Raw genomic sequence first — 20807 nt, forward strand, 5'->3', positions numbered from 1 at the left:
AGTGTTGCCATATTATTACAAAAATAAAATAACATTCTAAAAAAAAAATTACGAAATCAGTGTTCACTGCATTCGTCACTATTTTATAAATGCAATTTTGTTTACATTTTTCCGTTGCAAGTTTTCCTCTAATCTGTTAATTAAAATATCTAAAATGAGTCAAACCGATGGTAAAAATTCTCCATCAAATTTAAGACAGAATGTCAGTTTTAAATTTTCAAAGATTACTCCTAAAACATTAACAGGAAATCGATTGGATGAAGAAAATAAAGATTATGTTTTGTCTGTTGATAAAAACGAGATTAAAAGGTATTTGTTGCACTAAGATATCTATGCTTATTACTTAAAATATTAGTTTTTTTTTATATTAATAGATTGTAATTACCTTTTAGTACTCTTCCGAAAGATAAACCCAAAGAGTTGGTGATTCCATTAATTAAAAGGAATAACTGGAGAGGTTCAAAACCACTTGAATCAGATGAGAAAGAAAAGACTGATCTTGATAATCTTGCTGTTCAAGAAATATTGAAGGGTAAGATATAAAGGGCTCACTTCTCTATTTACAAATGTTTTAATGTTTACTATATGATTTTATTTTATTGCATTTGTATTATTCCTGATTATGGAACTATTATGATAATGGTGATAATTCTTATGGCAAATTAACGTATTACATTTTTCTGAAGTATCTGTTACAGAAGAAGCTTCTGAATGTATTAACTATTGCAACAATTGAGAAAATTTCACAGATGTATCATAATACTATAATTGAAATTTTCTGGCTTTTAATTCTCCCTACTGGTCAACATATCTTGGAAATTTTTGTGAAAGTATTCACATGCGAAATAGGACTTTCGCATACTAAACTATTATAACGGTTTATATCTATTTCTAATATACATTGTTTTCTATTCGTTTAAATGAGATATTAAAAAGAACAATTATATTTTTATTAATATACGTACATTTGCAATTATTAAAGGATCAAATTCCTTATAAAATTTCCACTAATTAAAAGGCTTCGCCTTTAATCTTTATCGATCATGTGTATCATTTCTTATATCTTCTCTTCACATATGTTTAATTTTTATTATTTCTGTGGTTCATCTTTCCTTAATGGAATTAATTTTAATATCTTCATTTTTACAAACTAATAAATTCCATTATATTAAATGTTAATTTCTATTTTTTTTATAATTATTTGTATATATGTATGTAATTTTTTCTGTTGGGACTTATAAACATTCTTTTTTTTAAACCAAGTCCTTTTAAAAAACATTTATAATTCAAAATGCAGTATTCTTTTTATGCTTAATATGTAATGATTTTGTTTATATTTACTATGAAATATATCTTCGTTTTCAAAAAATATTTTTTGGAAGTTAAGAGAAAAAATTTGTTTTGGGTTTTTAAGAATTTAATTAATGGTATGGTTTTTTTATCATTTCAATTAATCCACAGAAAGACTTTCCATGTTGAAATCATCCTGTTGTATTAATATTATTTGACTGTGAGGACACCAAACTTATTTCATCTTGTGAGATTTTATGAATTAAATTTTATCTCTGAGAATGAGACATTTCTTAAATTTTTTAAAACCAGAATATTGAACATATTTTATGTCACCTGTGGTTAAGAATTTTAAATTTCATTCATTAATATCTTCACATAGAAATTATCTTAAATGAAACATCAAATACTAATAATTTTACTTTTAATTCTGTTAACGTTATCTAAAGCTAGCACTTTTTTTTTTCCATTCGTTTGCTATTCTGTATATAATCTGTGATAATTGTATTTGCTGTACCATTTTATTTTTTTGTTTGAAAATGAGCAGACAGAGAACTTTTACTAAACAAATTCTAAATTGCAGGCAGTTGCATTTGTGTAAAATTCTGAATGGCTGTTCAGCATTTCTTTATAAATAAAAAATAATTTCGAGAATTGTTGTGACACCAATGCAACAAATCATCAATAATGAACAGTTTAAAAAAATAGAACAACCCATTTTCACTAAAAATTGCTTCTATAAAATAAATAATTTATTTCGTTTAAAATATTTTTTTTTTCTGAAAATTAAAGAACATAAACTGTAGGAATGGAAAATTATATATTTGACAATATTTTAAGATTTATCTTTTGTGCCTGCCTAATGGAAAGTTGCATATATTTTTTGCAAGATTAATGGATCCGCATGCAGGCTATAATTAAACATTCATGAAAGTTCCAAAAAAGTTCACCTTATACATAGAAAAATGCACAGTATTTTAAGCAGATTTTTTTTTAATATGTGATTGTGATAAATTTTTCATATAGTAACATTGTTTTATTGATATTCAGTTCCATTTTCACATTTCCTTCATCCTCATTCTATTTTATGTGCATGTGTTGTTGGTTGTAGTAGCTTACATGAGTTTCAAAATTCTGTTTATGTAGTTTCCATAACTTATATTATCAGCTTCCTCATATTGTGCCCTCCTACAAAAACTTACAGTTCTTCCCTTTTTCATTTATAACCTTTGTGGTATTTCGATGGCTTGATTTCGTTAAAATTACTACTGGAAATGGCTTAGTAAATGGAAAAATTTAAGATTAGATGGTGTAAAGAAGCCTTTCAAAATTAATTTAACATTGCTACGTTTGAGAACAAAATATAAATCCTTGTAGTATCTTTTAAACAAGATAGGTTTATTTCAGCAATTTTGCAGTAAGTTCATTTTTTAACAGTTTGCCATAAATTTCTCTTTATTCTTTTAATATGCATGTAATTAAGATTCAGTTTCAAAAATTATATAATGTGTCATTACAATGATATAGGTGCAAATGAATAGTGAATGAAATTAATCTCATTTATATTTCTGGCTATGATTATATATTTAACTTTTTAATTCTAGAAATTTCCACTCCAGCCTTAGTTCAATTGAAATTTTATTTTTGGAAGTCCTATCCAATGAGGCCCCAATGCCTCTTCTTCACATTCGATCTTAACTTTTTTCAATGTTCTCAATTTTAATGACTTTCCTCTTTCTACCTTCCAGTTTGCTTTTGAATTCAAAGATCAACTGCCCATAATTAATTCTTATTAATCCCAATTTTAAAAATGGAAGGGGGGGCAATGCTGACATTTGTTCCTTTTAGCCCCAAGTGGTACTGTCTGGTTTTCATTGTTATTTTTTGACAGGCACTGTCAAATTGTCCGTCTAAACCCATTCATAAATATTCATCTTGAACATAGGTTCCCAACAGGGCCGTATCATGTTCTGAGTTTAATGGAAAAAACAATCAGAAGGGGAGTCCATGCTATACTTACCTATTTAGGAAATTAATATAATTGCATGAACACATTGAGTTGGTTGAAATATTTTCACAAATACTAATACAGCAAGTCATCAAATTTAGTAGAGAAATTTGTAGTACCAAGAATTCTGGTATCAAAAATCAACGCTAGTTATTTCCCTAATTGTAAGCAAAAGTATAAAATATTTTAGTTGCTTTCCATTCATCACATTTAGCTGAATGTAGGTTCAGTTTAAAAACTTATGTACTGTCTGAGAACAACGACTACATAACTAAACGTCATAGTTGTCGACTGTTTTTATTAAAATTCATATCTGATATTAATAAAAGAGCATGGTGCACCAACTGCACCAACCTCAATCATCTCATTAATCTTCTTTATTTCTAATTGTAAAAAAAAAAAAAGAAAAAAAAAAGAAAGAAAGAATTATAGTAATAATCCAAATGCTTGTAGAAAAAAGGTTCTCTTCAAAATGAAGGAATATTTTTATTTAAATATAGATTATTTCTTTCCTTTGTCTTTATTTTTAAACTGATCAAACTGCAATAAATTGTCCTTATTATTTGTATTTTAGAAACATCTGAAAGAAATGCCAAGTGGGAAAATCGAGAATTTTCCAATGTTACTGTTTCTATTCCTCTCATTATGCAAAACAAGATACCTGAAGGATTTGAGACGGATGATAAATTAGATGTGTCTTTAAGAGCTGAAGAGTCAACTCTGGAAGATTATGAAAAAATTCCTGTTGAGCATTTTGGCATGGCTATGATTCGAGGAATGGGATGGAAAGAGGGGGAAGGTATTGGGAATAATAATAAAATGTAAGTTATAATTCAAGTATTTATGTATTTTTTTAATTTATTAAAACCAAATTCAGTTATTTAAATTCTTATTAAATATAAATAGATTGTTTGATATATATATATATAATATATTATTATTATTATTATTTTAGCTCTAATTTAGGCAAATAGCTTTTTCTATACGTAGCAGTAAATCATATAATGTGATTTTTTTACTTGCAAAATTATTTTAATAATCAGTTTGTTATTATTAAATCTATAATATCTTTAATTTTCATGACATATATGATATAGATATATAAGCTATACTATTTTATTATGTATTTGTATCATGTAGTAATATGGATTTTCATTTTTAGAAATGGAACTTCTTTATTAATTTTTTCTGAAACTTTACAAGATAAATTTTGAATTGTAAAAAAATAATTACTGCATTTTTCATAAGATTTTTTTAACATTAATCTCTTAAGGTGATTTCCCCCCTCCCTCATTTCAGAAAAATAATCCAAAATTATAGTTCTTTTGTTAAGCATATGCATTGGTTTGATTTTTTGCAAAAAATTGAATTAGCTGATATGAGTTCAGTTTGACTAGTTCTCATTAGCATTTATTTCTATATTGATAATTTTCATAATTACATTTATTCATTGACAAATATGTTGGTTACAAATAACTATCTAGCATGCTAGATGATTGTCAACTTAAGGATTAAAGACAGTCATGTAATAAATTTCAGAGTCAAAGTTTTGCATATAAATTATTCACAACATGAAAATATTATATTACCAAATATAGTGAAGTCTGTATAAAATGATAAACTTAGCTATGGTAATGTTTTTTTTTGTCCCATAGGAATTCCTATTTACTTAATATATTTGGAACCTGTTTGTAATCACTTTTTGTATGCAACTGTTTGTAATGATAGTTTTACTTATTTAGAAAATTAGTGTAGTACATTTCCAATTTTTTCCTTTCCTTTTAAAATGACAGCTTATAATGAAGAATATGTGATCACTGGCAAATCAGGATTGGAGGGGGGGGGTGTAGCTATTGGAATACATAACATGTCCACAAATGGCCATTGTTGAAGCTTATTTACTTGAAGTTAATACTTCAGATTAAAATTTGATTCAGAGACGGTGCTGTATAAAACATTGACATTTGGAAAAGGGATATAAATAATTTTTGAAATTTATCAACTGCTAAAGCAAGTTAATGTTACTAATAAGGATGTTATTTTCCAGTTGATGATAGTCACTTTTTGAAAAGAAAAAATATTGCAGATAATGATTTCTAAAACTAACAATTTTGTTTTCAGTGTGTCTTTGCTAAGGAATTATGATTTCAAATTTAGCAGTGAATGGCCTTCCTTTTTTCATCACCCTTTTATGCACACTTCAAACATGGTGTATTTCTGTGAATATCAGCCTTTTTATAGCCATTTTTTATCATTTTTGAAATTGTTTTATTTCATTGTTATGAAATAATTTCATAATATTTTTAATATCTCTAGTACTTTTTATCAAATGTATTCATTTTATTCTTCAATTAATATCATTGATATTGTTTTCATTTAATATTACCCTATGTTTAAATATGGCACAATTCATTATTTTGTGTAATTCTGCCTTTTTTTTTTTTTTTTTTCTTTTTATACCAAGCCTGTGTCATGTCCAATACTTTTAATGTTATTAGAAATGCTAGCATAAATTTTTATTTTGAGGTTCTCAAAAATAGCTTTAGCTTTATAAAATATAGCTTTATATCTTTGAGTGTTTATGAAATAAATAACAAACAAAGTAAAATATATGTTATAGTGCACACACACACACACATATATATATAAGCATTTAATTTTCTGACAGCAGAAGGCAAGCTTCGAAGACAGTGAAGAAGATTTTGTATTTTTAAGTTCGTTTTATTGTCTCGTGGGAGGCATGCATGATTTATTTACAAGAAAGTGCGGACAAGGCACGTCTGCCACATTGCGGCACAAAAGCAGAAGTCGGGAAGGGAGAGAAATAAATTATCCCTCGTCTTATATAACATGAGATATTGATAGGGAAAATATTTTTTACAGTGCTAATATATTATTAAGATTCTGATAGGGATTTCTGATTTATGTCAATAACAAGTAAGGGAAACACAGGGATCTTTTAAAAAAGAATGTGCTTATTGGTCATTTTTCTAGCCCTTCACGCGGAGCGTGAGAATGTGTTGGTGTTTAGCCGATTCAGCGATTTTACAAAGCTTCTCTTGAATTAATTAAGTAGAGACAGTTGAATCAGATCAAAGAATATAATGAATCGAATAAGAGAATATTTTTAAATGAAATTACTATGGGCTAAATTAAGATAAAGCCTTAGAAATTAATTAAATTGAAATTATAGTTTAAAATATCATTGCATATATATATATATATATATATATATATATATATATATATATATACAGTATATATATATATATACAGTACAGTATCCCTACAGTATTTTTTCAAACAGGTTTTATGTACTTATTTATCAGAAGGGAAAAGGTACATTTTAGTACTAAAAAGCTATATTGAAGATATTGTTCAAGAAGAATTCGAAAAAGATCAATAATTATATAATAGTTACCCTCATATAATTATATAATAGTTCGTGATATGTATATATTTCAGAGTAAACAAGATATTTGGTTTTCTATTTTTATATAATTTTCTCAATATTATTTATTAATTATATATGTTATATGTGTACATACCTACAATATTAATAGTTCATTACGAAGAAAAAATAGAGTTGATCTAAAATTTTTCCAAGGATTTTTGTTTTTCATTATACTGTATTAGATGTGGATTTAAAAAGTCATTCTTACTTATCAGTACTATATTTATCCTAGGTGTGTTCAGCCTATTGAAGCACAACGTAGACCTAAAGGCCTTGGACTGGGAGCAGATGCTTCTGCTGTGAAAAAGAATCAAGAAAAGGCGAAAGAAGAAAAATTAGAATTGATTAAAGGAGCTTATGTTAATATTACTCAAGGTCAACACAAGGGATTTTATGGAGAGGTAATTAATTGTACATCAAAAATTATATGTAACTGTAACCTAATAAATATTTAATCTCTATTGATAATATATGTGCACGCATGTGTGTTTGCACTTTACATGTCAGACCGTTTTATCAGTTAAAATAACACATCTTTAATATCTAAAAATTTCACTATATCATGGATATGAAGCTATATCTAAATGCTTTAACTGAAATTAATGATATATAATACCCTTGCCAAACCAACTGCTCACTGAAGGGACTAGTAAATATATAAAGTAATAAATGTAATGCTAAATTCTGTATTTTTTATCCCATATCTTAACACAGCTGTTTTCTTTAGTTTTCAAATATGACATACATTATTACACAAGGTGTTTCATAACTATATGTGTAATCTTTTGGAGGGGATATGAGGCTCAAAGATGAAACAGAATCATATGAAAATGTTCAACCTAATATGTCTTTTTTCTATAATAGATGGTATTTGAGAATATCCATGTTACATGAGACTTGCAATAAATTTTTAGTTTTTCCATAATAGACCCATACTTCACAGTACCTAAGCAAGCAGAAATAATCGAATATTTCTTTGAAAATTTTGCCAGCATTTTAGAATGAGTAAAATGTCCAGTAGTCTTTACTGTATGAAATGTAACTTTAATATGATGCAGCCAAAATATTTTTATTCACTAAAATATATAGCATTTGGTCTAGATATTAGCTAACTCAATTGCCAGGCTTATACTATCTTAATAACTTTTTCTAGAATTATCTAAATATTCAACTACTCCCACTTTTCCTGCCTCCTTACAAACATACAATTGGAAAAATTTTCTTATCTATTTTGATTCTTCAAGATGTATTAAGAATTCTTCATCCTGTCCTTTTTTTTTTAATTATAAATTACCAATGTTTAGTATTACAGATTATGGACACAACTTTATATACTTTTCATTCTCGGATTTAGAAATTCTGTGCTATTGTCTGTGTACCAGGAAGTGTCCGTTTCATCAAAAAAGGGTTGAGATTAAAAATAAATTGAGGAAATGTCTACATTAGTAATAGAGTAAACTCAGATTATTTATAGAATTGAGAGGAATAATAACCGTTCACTTTCAGCATAACAGCCCTGAGTGGAATACAGTTGTCAAAAAATGTTAATTTCGGAATCTTGAAGCCAAATATTATTTTCTCAACATTCATACATGTTGCAAACATATTGTTACTGTTAAAATGCACATTATATATTTATTTGTATTTATCTCTCCAGTTTTCTCCACAATAAGTGATGATGATATTTCTTAAACTATATTCTTGCATGGTTCTGATTCATTTTTTAGCACTCTACTCCATTCAAGTAAAACCAGTAAGGAAACATTTTTTATACTTTAAACAGAATAATTAAAAGCTTTTAATGTTCTTTATTCTAAATCTGAATTATTGTTGGCAAATTATGATGAAATATTTCTAAGATTATGTATACTTTTAGTTCGTCTGAGCTCATCTTTGAATGCTCTACCCCCTCCAGGAGTATGTGCAACCAGTAAGGAAACACCTTGCATAATTTAAAAGAATAATTAAGAACATTTTTTTTTTCTATCTGAAATATTGTTGATGCATTATTTGATTAAAGGTTTCTAAGTTTTTATATACTTTTTACTTAACTGAGTTTAAATTTATTTAATACTTATATTCGTCATATAGTTGCAAAAATAACTCGTTCTTACGCAAATATATTTTTACAATGGTTTCAGGCCAATTTTATCAACTGTATCACTTAACATTATGAAAGCATTTCAGAATGCTTGGATTTATTCGATTTTCAAATGTTTTCATGTTGTCAAATGATAGAAAAGAAAAAATTGACTTTAATTTAGTGAAGAAATAAATTTGTGTTTGTTTTTTTTTTAAAAAAAAAAGCTAATCTTTTTTGCAGCTGCATGATACATGTTGATTTTAATTTGAGTATAAGTAACTTCAAATTCTTTATAACCAAAATAATACTTTTTATGTTTAAATGCTTTAAAAACTTTTTAATAGTAATTTTCTATTCATTTTTTACATATTCATTGTTTGAACAATAATGCTTGGTTGTAATCAAATCTTGAATAATTATATCTACTACTGAGGAAGACTAAAAGTAACTGACGTTGAGTCATATTGAAACAGTTGTGCTAGCAAAAAGCTTATATATATATATATATATATATATATATATATATACATTTTTTTAAATTAAAAAATACAAGAATTATAAGAATAGATAATTAGCCATATGAACAAAAGTATGATAATTATTGAAGATTTTTTTATTATTCTTATCATCAATTGCTGCCACTTGACACAGCCCCGCCCCCTCACTCATTTCAAATTTTCATCTTTCTGTTGTATGTTTTCCCCTTTGTTGTTTTTATATATTTTGATTCATACTTTTTGTTAGAGTGCAGACCTGTAATAAGTCTTTGATATTTTAGTCCATAATATCCATCCATACCTTTATCTTCTACTCTTCATGACATGCAGTGTTTTTCAGCAATCATGTGATTTATTTATATTCCATTTTGTTCTATCATTTTTAGTTCTATGTTTGCATAATGTAACATAACTATTTTTGTGTTTAATTACTCTTTTGTGTGTCATTATAATGCTCTACAAACCTATAGTGAACACTTTCCCAATTATATATGAAAAATTATGATTTCTTCTAATTACATTTTTAAGGAAGGATTTTCTGGAATTAGGCATAATAGCATTGTTCATTCATTTTTGTTTGTGTGCATATTTCAAAGGAGGTAAAATCCAATAGCTGAAGAAAGTTTGTCAGTTGAAATTAAGCTTCTCATAAATGGAATAATAAATTCATTCGGATTTTTTTTTAAGCTTTTATGGTATTACTTTACATGTACCCTCTTAGCTACTTTTCAATAACTTTGTCTTTCATATCTGCTATTAATGATTTTTTTCAAAAAGAAGTTAAATGAACATGCAAGTTACAACTGTAAGATTAATATTAAACTTGAAAGCAGACTTTTTTCTACTCTTTATAACTTTTTTATGCCTTTAAATGCTTCATATCTTTATAAAATTAAGGTTTCAGTCATACTATTAATTGAAACGTAAATATTGGATATAATTGTTATTTGAACTTGATTTATATTTGAGATTAATGAAATAAAATATGGAATTGAATTATTTTACTTTAATGTCAAAATTTTGCATTGATTTTTATATTGTGGTACAAAATTTTAAAAGCTTGAAAGGCTTTTTTTGTTATTTGAAAGAAATATGATTCAGAATCTTAATTTTTTTATAGGTTTTAGGTTTAGATGAAGAAAATGCTCGTGCAATTGTGAAATTAACTACTGATGAGAAAGTAACCTTGCCTGAATTTTATATTAATGTTGTCAGCAAGAAAGAATTTGACAAAGAAAGCAGAATCATAAGTAAATCATTCACTAAATATCAATTCTAAAGTTTAATTAATTAATGTGCTTCTAGAGAAATGGTTTTTACATAAATTCCATTCTTCCTTAGACAGAGCTGCTTATGAAAACTTCAAAAGAGAAAAAGAAGAAAAAGAAAAAAATGAGAAGCAATCATTGAAAAGGGAAAGAGAAGAAGATCCAACAGATCCAAAAGCAGAAAGAAAAGACAAGACTAAAACATCCAATGAAAGAAATTCTAATAAATCTGAGAAGCGTTCTAAAAGACATCATAGTAGAGAAAGAAGGTTAGTATTGAATTGTAATTCAGTGGTCAGTTACATGATAACTCAAATTAATGCTTTTTGTTCTCTTATATTACCATTTGCTGTTTTTTATTTAATAGTATTATATTGCTTAGTCATATTTCATTGAAAGTAACTCATTTCTATTATAGTAAAATTATTTCATATTCATTACAATAATCTTTTTATAATTACTTGAGCTTTGAAGACTATTTCTTGCTGCTTTAATCCATTATGGTCCAACTTAATTTAAAGTATAGATTACAATAAAATTATTTTAAATTATGTTGAAAATGCTAAGCTTATAATAATTAAATGCTTATAATAATTAGCATTAGTTTTATGCTAGTAAAATTAAATGTTAAACTGAGGATAGTTACGTAATAAAACTAGATTCTAATGAGACAAAATTAGTAAATTTATATTATTTAATATTATAAAATATCAAAAAATAATGGTTGTTTTATGATTAATTGCATTACTTTAAAAATAAAATTTTAAAAATTTCAAAGTAATGTTATATGTTTGCTGAAAATTATTTAGAATTGTGAGAATACATAAGGACTTATTAGATGAAGTAAAAAAGAGTCAATGGGTTCACTTTAGCCATATAAAGAAAAAAATAAATATCCTATAAATTGAATACTATGCAATATTTGTTAAATTCCTTGCTTGCTTATTATCATTAACATTTTAGTTTCATGTTAAATACTTTTTACTAAATTGTAATGCAGCATTTTGCTTGTCTTATTCAACTAATATTCATAGTAAACATTTGTTTCAAAATTTCTTAATTTTGGTATAGCATTTCATTTATTTGTTAAAAACTTCATTTCACCAAAAAAGGGGGGGGGGGTAAGAGACGTTATTTTTGTTAAGGAATTTTTTATATAATAATTTTTCTTATATAAATGATTATATACTTATTCAGTATATCTGGTTGGTATATAATCATGTGTTTTAAATTATTAGCATTTAATTATTTAAAATGTTTGATAAAATATAAGCCATAGTTTCTGAAACAACTATATTTTACATGCTTCTATAATTATTTATGTGTGTGTGTTATGTTATGTGTGTATTTACATCTGTTTTCTCTATCTTTTTTTTATTATTATTATTTTGATTAGCAATTTTACATGTTAGTTAAAAAAAAAAGATTTTATCTCATATTCTGATTTAAAAAATATTTGCAATTATTGCTATCAAAGCTGTATATTTTCATTTCATCTGAATATTGTATGCTCTTTTTTGTGTTGTGGCTACTTCAGTTTTATCCAATAAGTTTACCAATTTGTATGTAGAATACAAAGGAAAATAAATTTCCTAGTTTCCATTATAAGTTTTAGCCTTTAGTCATCCAACTTTATCCTAAGTTCATCAATAAATGTACATCCATACTATTCTCATAAGGTAAAGTTGCCTTTAAATGCTAAAATCACTTTAGAGTTATGGAGAAAATGAATTTAAAAATTGACCATTCCTCACCTTGTATTAACTTCCTAGTTCAAGGAAGAAGAAGTGCAAATGCAATTATTTCAGATACTATTTTCTAATATCTGCTGAAATTCTTGATTGCCAAGGTATGTTATAGAATTGTTTTATTAAATTAATGGCAAAATTTTCTAAAAAATACTTTCATGAAAGTGTTTACATAATTAAACTAAACTGTACGCAGGTTATACTAGAAAACTCTGACATTTTTTATAAAAGGTATAAAATCAATTAACTGATGTAGAAAAATACTTTTTGCACTAAATTTCACCTCATAGTTAAGAAAAAATCCACCCTTTAATTTAAAAAAAAAAAAAAAAAAAATGAGCTCTGAATTTGTGCCAGAAAAGCAATGAAACAAAACATAAAATACTATAGTTACCATCAATTCTTTATGTGTTTTATTAACATATAAAAATATTCAAGATTTTTAATTAAATACAAATCACGCATGCAATCCAACCACTTCCATAATCAACACATATGAATCAATTGATTGAGTAGGATGTGGCTACATCCAGTTTATGCTGTAACAGGCATACAGATTAAAGTATGGAAGTAAATTTACAAGATAAATGTTTTGTAACAGGACAAAAGTGCAGGGAGAAAAAAAAGAAAACACTATGAGAAAATTTTAATGCAAACTATATTTTTCTGTGAAATTTGAGTATATCTTAATTTAAAATGTGTTAAGAACTACAAATGAACTTTGTTTATCATTTTTAAATCCAAAAGCTGCCTTTGGGAAACAATTATCTAATATTTTGATTATTTCAAGGTTTATTTCTCATTTTCCAAATAAAATTATTTTTACTAGTAGGTGATTACAATTATAATCTTTAAAAAAATTTAATGGATTTTTTTTGTAATTAAACTTTTTTTTTATCCACCAAAAAAAAAATTGCTGGCCACTTACTCTCTTTGCTTGATTTCAAATATGAAATATATTATAAAAAAAGCTATATGAAATCTTTCATTTTATGGCCGTAGTTAAATGTTTACTGCATAAAATCAATTTGTAAGATATAATTTTGTCTAAGGCTTATGACATCTTTAAAGTTATTCTTAAATTGCAATTTTTCTCTCAAAAAAGAAAATTTTATATCTTGTTTCGAATAAATACTCTAAAGTACTTTAACATTTACTTGTCATAATTTATGAGAATATTATTAAATTCAAGCATTGCAAATGCATTCAGTACATAAAGAGGAAGTTGTTTATTGTGTTGCTTGATTTGTATGAATACTGGAAATATTTTTAGCACTGTTTTTTGCCTTAGCAGGAAGTCATCTCGTATATGAGAATGGGAGGCCAGGATATGTGCTTGGTATCCCAAATATTGATGGTGCTGGAAAAGAGACATGATTAACAGGTACCTGTGCTGACTGGAATGACAGTTTGGCTGTACCAAAATGGGTCATTTGTCTGTGAGCTTAATATTCGATTCTGTTGCTTTTGACCAATCTTCATTCAAATGTTTTCTTCTGACTTTAATTCATGTTTCAGGCTGGTTTTACTTATGATTATTTTTTTTTATTGTATTGCAGCATGAAACTCTTACATGAAGGGTATATTATTCTTTAGTTAAATATTTTAATGTGGATTTTTTAAAATTATAATTTGAAAGGAATGCATACTTAATATTATTTTTTTGTTCTTCTATTTACTTTTAGTGAAGAAAACCACAGTTATAGCTCAAAATCTTCCAAACTGTGGGTGAGACCTCAGTTGAGGGTTCGATTCATTGATGATAAATATAAGAAAGGACGATATTTTAATCAAAAGGTATGATTTTTATGTTTAATATTACAATTATTTAAGTTTTTAGATTATATTATATTTTATATCTATGATGATTTATATCTATGTATTGTAGAGTTAGAGTTGTAGGTGCTGGAATTTACCTTATCTATATAAATAAAATTCTGATTTTTTTCTGTGCTGTAGAAATTCAAACTATTAAATATATTTTCTTTAAATTTTCTCACATTTGACATTAATACATCTGTGATAATTAATTAAATAGTTAATTTATTACTTGTTAAAAGCTAAGTTTGCATTGCAGATGCATTATATTACCAAAACATGACAAAAACATATTATTAGATGAGTTAGATGAGATTTCTAAGAAATACAGCACTAAACTTACTTTTTTAAAGTCACTATTCCTTCCTTTTTTTTTTTTTTTTTTTTTTTTTTTTTTTCCCCTTATGTGCTATCTTTTGACATTACAAATTTTCTCATTTTAATAATAATAATAAAGAATAGATTAGAATAAATAGAAATACTTTGAGAATGGAAAGACTTTATATTGATATTCTGTCAACTGCTAATATTAAATATGTTTGTATTTCTTGCTTGCAAAATTTGCAACATATAGATTTCAATAGCCAATTTAAATAATGATAACTTTATGCTTTATATAAATATTTGTTAAATGTATTTTGGAATTTGTTTACAAATACTGAAGTATAAGAAAGATTTTGAATAGTTAATTTTCATTTGTTAAAAACATTCATTATTATATCATATCGAAAAGAGCTGCAATATTAATCATATCAACTGGTATAAAATATTCTTCATTAATCCATATAATTTTATACTATTATTTGTAGATACGATCATTCATGCTTTAACAAAACAAAATCTGTTAAATATATTTGCTTTTTACTGTATTTTTAAACTGATACATTTGATACTGGAAAAGGCTTTATTTTGTCAAAAAAAAAAAAAAAAGATACTGCATAAAATTACTACTAACTTATAAGTGAAATAAAATAATTTAGAATTATTTAATTGAATCAAAAATATACATTTTGTGCATCTCCAGTTTCTGTAGATTAATATCTTTCATTATTCAAAATAAATTTTTCACCAAATCAGTCAGGACATTAAAGATGAGCAATAAAAATGGTTTTAACTGAAAAACTCCCTACAAATTTTGAAAAGGGAAAGAATTATCAGTATAAATGTTTTATCAGAAAAAAGTAATAATGAAAGAGGATTTATGCTATTTTACTATCACAGAGATCACTGTTATTTAAAAATGAAAGCATGTTAAAAACTTTTTTCAAAAAATTGGATCAATAAACTTAGGAATCTATTCAAAGAAAATATTATTAATCATTTTTTTTAAAAAATTGAGAAAACTTACAAGACTAATTTCTGAACACCCTGCAAATGGGGGATAGGAGATTGTAAAAAATGCAACTCTCTGAGAATATCTTATTGCTTATATATGTATTATTAGAGGATGACTGTGTACATTATTGTAGAATTTTCTTGGTGAATTTATCTATTCTGCATCAGGAATCATTGTGATCTGGAATTCTAGTGTTTTAGTTTCAAAAATTCAGAATTTCTAAATTTTTTCCACTCTTCAAATTTATTCATTTTTTTTTCAATTTTGGCTAACTAAAAGTATAGTATTAATTCCAGTAACTAGAGTATTTTTCAGGCCAAAAGTCACTAACTGTTGTACTCTGGATAATTTCAATTGCAACTTTGAAAAGCTAATGTTGGATGCTTCTCAAACAAAATTTCATCTTTTGGTGCTATCCAAAGTTGGACCCTCTATTAAATATTGAAGTTTTCAGTATAACTGGAATAAATATACTACAGTATAATATTAAATATTTACACTCATTTTATAGAATATTGAATTTAATAGAATAATTATAGAAGTGATTGAATTTTTATAGAATATTGAATATTGACTTTGGCACATTTAATAGAATATTGAATTATAGTTAATTAATATTATCTTGAAATAATTGTTTATTAACAATCCACAGTATTTAAAATAAATATAAACTTGGGAGCAAGTGAATTTTGTTTCTCATGCTAAATATCTTGCTCATTACTTTATGATTCTAGAATTTATTCTAAATTCTCCAAATGAATGTATTGCAAAAAATTGAGATATGTGTAATTTTATGTAAACAAAATATCAAGCATATTTTTCAGACTGCTTCAAATTTTATAGCTACACTTAATTCAATATTTTATTTTAATAATTAATGAAGCTACAAAATATTGTTAACATTTATCAGCTTGTGAGGCTGCTATTTCACTAAAAACTTCATTCAGTCAAAGGAAAAAACATGTAAAAGAAGTCAAGTTATTAGAAACGAGTATCAAACTAAGTTAGAAACAAGCAAAGCTGAACCAAAGTTTAGTTGAGCACTAAAATATTTTTTAACATCGCCAGTTAGATAATTGTGATGACTTGTCTATGAAAACTGATATTCATATCTTCCAAAACTATTGTTTCCCAAAACAAAATTTGCATTATCTTAAAATTTCAAAATTATCTTTTCAAAGATAAGAATTTTGTTTATGAACAGTTATTTTCTTTATTTTTAATTTATATTTTCAATATTTTGTTTGGTTCCAGTTCGATACAATATTATGATGAATTCAAATGCATCCATCAAAAAAACTCAATAAGCTTTTGCCAGCATTAAGACTAAAAAATTATCTCCATTGGGCATAGTAAGAAAATAAGATTTTTTATTCTGCTTTTATTTTTTAGTAGATACATTTTTTAGTTTACACTTCAGTAATTTGTAGTAGACTGATTCAAATAAATTCGGGTCTTTCAGTCATATAAAATAACACATTGAAGGGTTTTTTTTAATGCATTCATATTAAGTGTTTCACTGCCTAAAATGTCAATAAACTGGTTGAACAAGCTGATTACCAAAAGTGACTAGTATTATGAATATAAAATGTTTGTAATTCTAGAGAAAAGTTAATAAAACATAAATAAGAATGCTTTAATATTATTCTGTAATAAACTTTGAAATATTTTTGGAATTTCTAATGGACTTATATTTTGAACATTACAGTGGCTTATTTAAAAATTATTTTAAGAGCAGTTTAAAATATAATTAATGGTCTTTTTTGAGTTTTGTTCTTTTCTATGATAATCTATATATATATATATATATATATTTTAAAAAAACAGAATTTTTATTTTGCATAATTTTATGATTTTTTTAAAATTTTATTATCAAAAAAATTAAATGATGAGTTCATTGTTAATTAAATTTTTATCTTTCCTTTCATCTTTTTCCTAGATGACAGTTGTTGATGTAATGTCTTCAAAATCGTGTTCCTGTAAAACTGATGATGGCAAATATTTGGATGGTAAGCGAATTTGATTTGCAAATAAATATTGGTTTTGTGTTAAGAGTCTTTTAATGATATTAGATTAATTGATTTAATTTTATGATTTTTAAATATGAAAATTATTAGAAATTGATTTCTTTTGTAAGAATCAGATAATAATTTATAGTCATTTAACCTCCTTACCATGATAGTATTTATAAAGATACTATGGATACTTTCTTTAAATTGTTTGATGGGACATGCAGTATGTAAAAACATTCACAGTGCTCTATATAATAGTCCAGTGAATATAGAATATAAAATTTTCTTACATCTCTGGGTACTTGGTGAGGCAAGTTTCCAAATAATTCTAATTAATTTCCCACAAAGTACTTTTAAATTGAAGGCTATAACTGAATTGGATTCATTCAGAAAAATTTTAATACAGTTTATTTACAGAATCACAATACAGTTAATATACAGAATCATAGGATTTTTTAATTCTTCTTGATAAATTAAAGATCTTTCAAGAACATTTTTTTTTTAAATCATTAGACATAAAAAGTGTATAATTTTTTTAAAAATGATAAAAATTTAGGTTAATTCATTATTTTTAAAAATATATAATCACTTACAAAGTTTTTGAAATACTCCATGTTTATTGAAAGTAATGTAAAATTGTAGAAGTTTAAAAATCTTCAGAAAGAGATAGTTATAACTATTTATTATTGCTGCTAGGTTCTGATTCCATGGTTGATTAGGTTCTTAATTCCATATATAAGTGACTGTATCACACAATTTATCTCTTTCTAACATCAAACTTTTGTAGTAGTGTTTGATATCGTTCAAGAAAAAGATTTTTTTTAATTTTAATTTTAAAAATAAAATGCAGATAATTTTTTACAATTTTAAAATAAAAAATATTTCAAAATAAATTGCATAGAAATGTTGGTAATATATAAATTTATAAAGATTGTTTATTTCTTATTCTGTCTATTTATCAGATTTTAGTTTCACAAATTATTTCTATAAATTTGTAGTATAATGTCATGAACTATTACTGTACTTAAATGTTTTACTTAATGTAAATGTTTATTGCTTAGATATTTCCCCATCGATGTTAGAAACAGTAATTCCACGAGATGAATCTGCATATGTTATGATTGTTCAAGGAAAATACCAAGGAGAGGTAATATATATCTTTTTATAATTATATATGGTATTGATATACTTTATTGATTGAAAAAAAACTCCATAATTATTTTTGATATGGAGAAACAAATTTATTTGTCTTATTCATTTTCTGAAAATTTATAAGCAAAGAAAATTTTCCATTTGTAATTTTCTGAGTGTGAAACAAAATTCACTAATAATATCCACATAGTAAAAAGCAGGAAAGCAATAATAAAAGCATTCACTTCTTGCATTGGTGATATTTAACAATTTTCATGCATTTTGGATTTTAATGTGAAATGTATTATTCTCTTTTCTGAATTTTAAACAGTCAACTATCATCAAATGTAATTAATCCTTCTGTACATATTAAAGCTTGTAAAATCCTTTCAGTCGGTTTTTTTTTTTTTAAACCATTATTTTATGTTATCTTATACCAAAATATGCCACTTTCAAAATAACATCGTAAAAATTTAATCTGTCATTTTACCTTTTAGAATGGCTGCTTTTAATTTCTAAATTACTTTTATCCCTGTATTGGCAGGCAGCATTTTCAAAATTTATTTACAGATTTTTCTAGAAAAAAAAAGGAAAAGAAAAAAAAAGTTTTTCTCCCACTACTCTGATTTAGTAGAAATTTACTTATTAGAACCTCCATATTGGATTTTATGAGGTTAAGAAATTTATTATATGACAATATATGCTGACCGAAATAATATATTGAATTATACTTTTTTAAAATGCAATTCAATTGTAATGAAAAAAAAACTGCATTTTATTTTTGTATATTATATTTTATTCTATATTAATTTATTGCACATTATTTTCATTCCATATTAACTTAGGCTTCTATACTTGCTGCATAGTTTTTCTCTTAAAAAGTTATGACAATGCCTCAAATACACAAGATTTTTTTTAGAAACATGAAATCCTCAAACTTGAATTAGACAAAGGAAAAAAATTGTTATTACACTCAGTTTTTAAAAGGATGCTTAGCTACTAATTAAGAGACTATTATCAGATTTTCTGTACTTTTTCCACAAAGCATTTCTGCGTAAAAAAAAGCTTCTCTTTAGAGTTATATTGTTATGCAGATTTCAGTTTTATTATATTTTAAATGTTATTATCAGAATATGTATTAAAAAAACTAAATAGACATCTTTCTTTTATTTTTAGTTAATTATAAATAGCAGTTTAATCTTTGAAATTTGAAATCTCTTTTTATATGCTGGATATTCACTCTAATCATCATCCAGTAACCTATTTCTAAGCAGTTAAAAATATGCTTTCCATTGAAAAATTCCCTAAATGATGTAAAGAATAATGTCTAAATTTTTATACAGCACCATCTAAATTCTTCTCCCCATATTATTAGCAATATATAGTGAAATATTGTTTTCACATTATTGTTTTAAATAAGAAGAAAAAAAAGTTACGTTCTTCTGTGGTCCAAACTGACCAAATTATGAAGTTTTGAATGTCATTATTTTAGATGATTGTCCGTCATTTCTGTAATTGCCTCTAAGAAAATCCACCAATTAATTGATTGAATAAAAAATAATAAAATTAAAAACTTTATAACTCAGCCAGTTGTAATCTGAAAAAAGTTTCAGTGTTTTATGGTAAAAATATTATTATGAAAAAGAAGAAAAATCCCTTATTAAATATAATTAATAGAATCAGGCGACTGCATAAAAATTTAGCACTATATTTATTGGCTCAACTAACATAAAGTATAAAGATTCTTGGAATTTCTTATTGGAAGTTATATGTATATTATTAAAAATTGAGAAATTTTATATTAAATCATCATTTGCATGGATACACTATGTTATATAATTTGTTTCTTTTATTAAATTTAATCTTTACTTATATACTTCTCTTTTGCAGTTGTGTACTATTTTAAAGAAGGATCGTTCAAATTGTGTTGCTACTATTCAATTTCTGTCTGACAGAAATAAAGCTCTGAAAATTGAGTATGACTCTATTTGCGAATATATGGGGGATATTGAACAGTTTGATTGATCTTCAAGATCCTTTGTAGACTTATAAATTTTATTACCATTGTGTAATATAATTTGTAATTTTATTTATGTTTGTACAATACTGTAAATAAATTTTATTTTTGTAAATCTGATATATGTATCCTTCATCTTTTAATA

At 25.3% G+C, this 20807-nt stretch overlaps 1 protein-coding gene across 2 annotated transcripts; it reads left to right on the plus strand.

Moving 5' to 3' along the window:
• The first annotated feature begins 62 nt into the window (after nucleotides 1–62).
• LOC129963345 (G-patch domain and KOW motifs-containing protein-like) lies at nucleotides 63–20782 on the plus strand. 2 transcript variants are annotated; one of them, XM_056077666.1, is made up of 10 exons: nucleotides 64–309; nucleotides 393–532; nucleotides 3873–4119; nucleotides 6985–7153; nucleotides 10453–10582; nucleotides 10674–10869; nucleotides 14034–14145; nucleotides 17442–17511; nucleotides 18576–18661; nucleotides 20536–20782. In XM_056077666.1, exons 1-10 carry the CDS (start codon nucleotides 155–157, stop codon nucleotides 20668–20670), a joined length of 1440 nt encoding a protein of 479 aa, XP_055933641.1. In that variant the 5' UTR covers nucleotides 64–154; the 3' UTR covers nucleotides 20671–20782. The 2 variants fall into 2 exon arrangements, 1 of the variants encoding a protein (XP_055933641.1); XR_008783966.1 differs by lacking the exons at nucleotides 18576–18661; nucleotides 20536–20782 and having other exon boundaries at nucleotides 63–309; nucleotides 10674–12449; nucleotides 13643–14145; nucleotides 17442–17479.
• The last annotated feature ends 25 nt before the right edge of the window (nucleotides 20783–20807 follow it).

This window comes from Argiope bruennichi, chromosome 3 (assembly GCF_947563725.1).
Source record: "Argiope bruennichi chromosome 3, qqArgBrue1.1, whole genome shotgun sequence".
Lineage (NCBI taxonomy): Eukaryota > Metazoa > Arthropoda > Arachnida > Araneae > Araneidae > Argiope > Argiope bruennichi.

What these genes read in the sequence shown, in the direction of transcription:
- LOC129963345 (XM_056077666.1), top strand. Translation starts at nt 155, where the DNA reads ATGAGTCAAACCGATGGTAAAAATTCTCCATCAAATTTAAGACAGAAT. An exon ending in GATAAAAACGAGATTAAAAG is followed by an intron (nt 310 to 392) that starts GTATTTGTTGCA and finishes ATTACCTTTTAG; the next exon opens with TACTCTTCCGAAAGATAAAC. An exon ending in GACGATATTTTAATCAAAAG is followed by an intron (nt 14,146 to 17,441) that starts GTATGATTTTTA and finishes TCTTTTTCCTAG; the next exon opens with ATGACAGTTGTTGATGTAAT.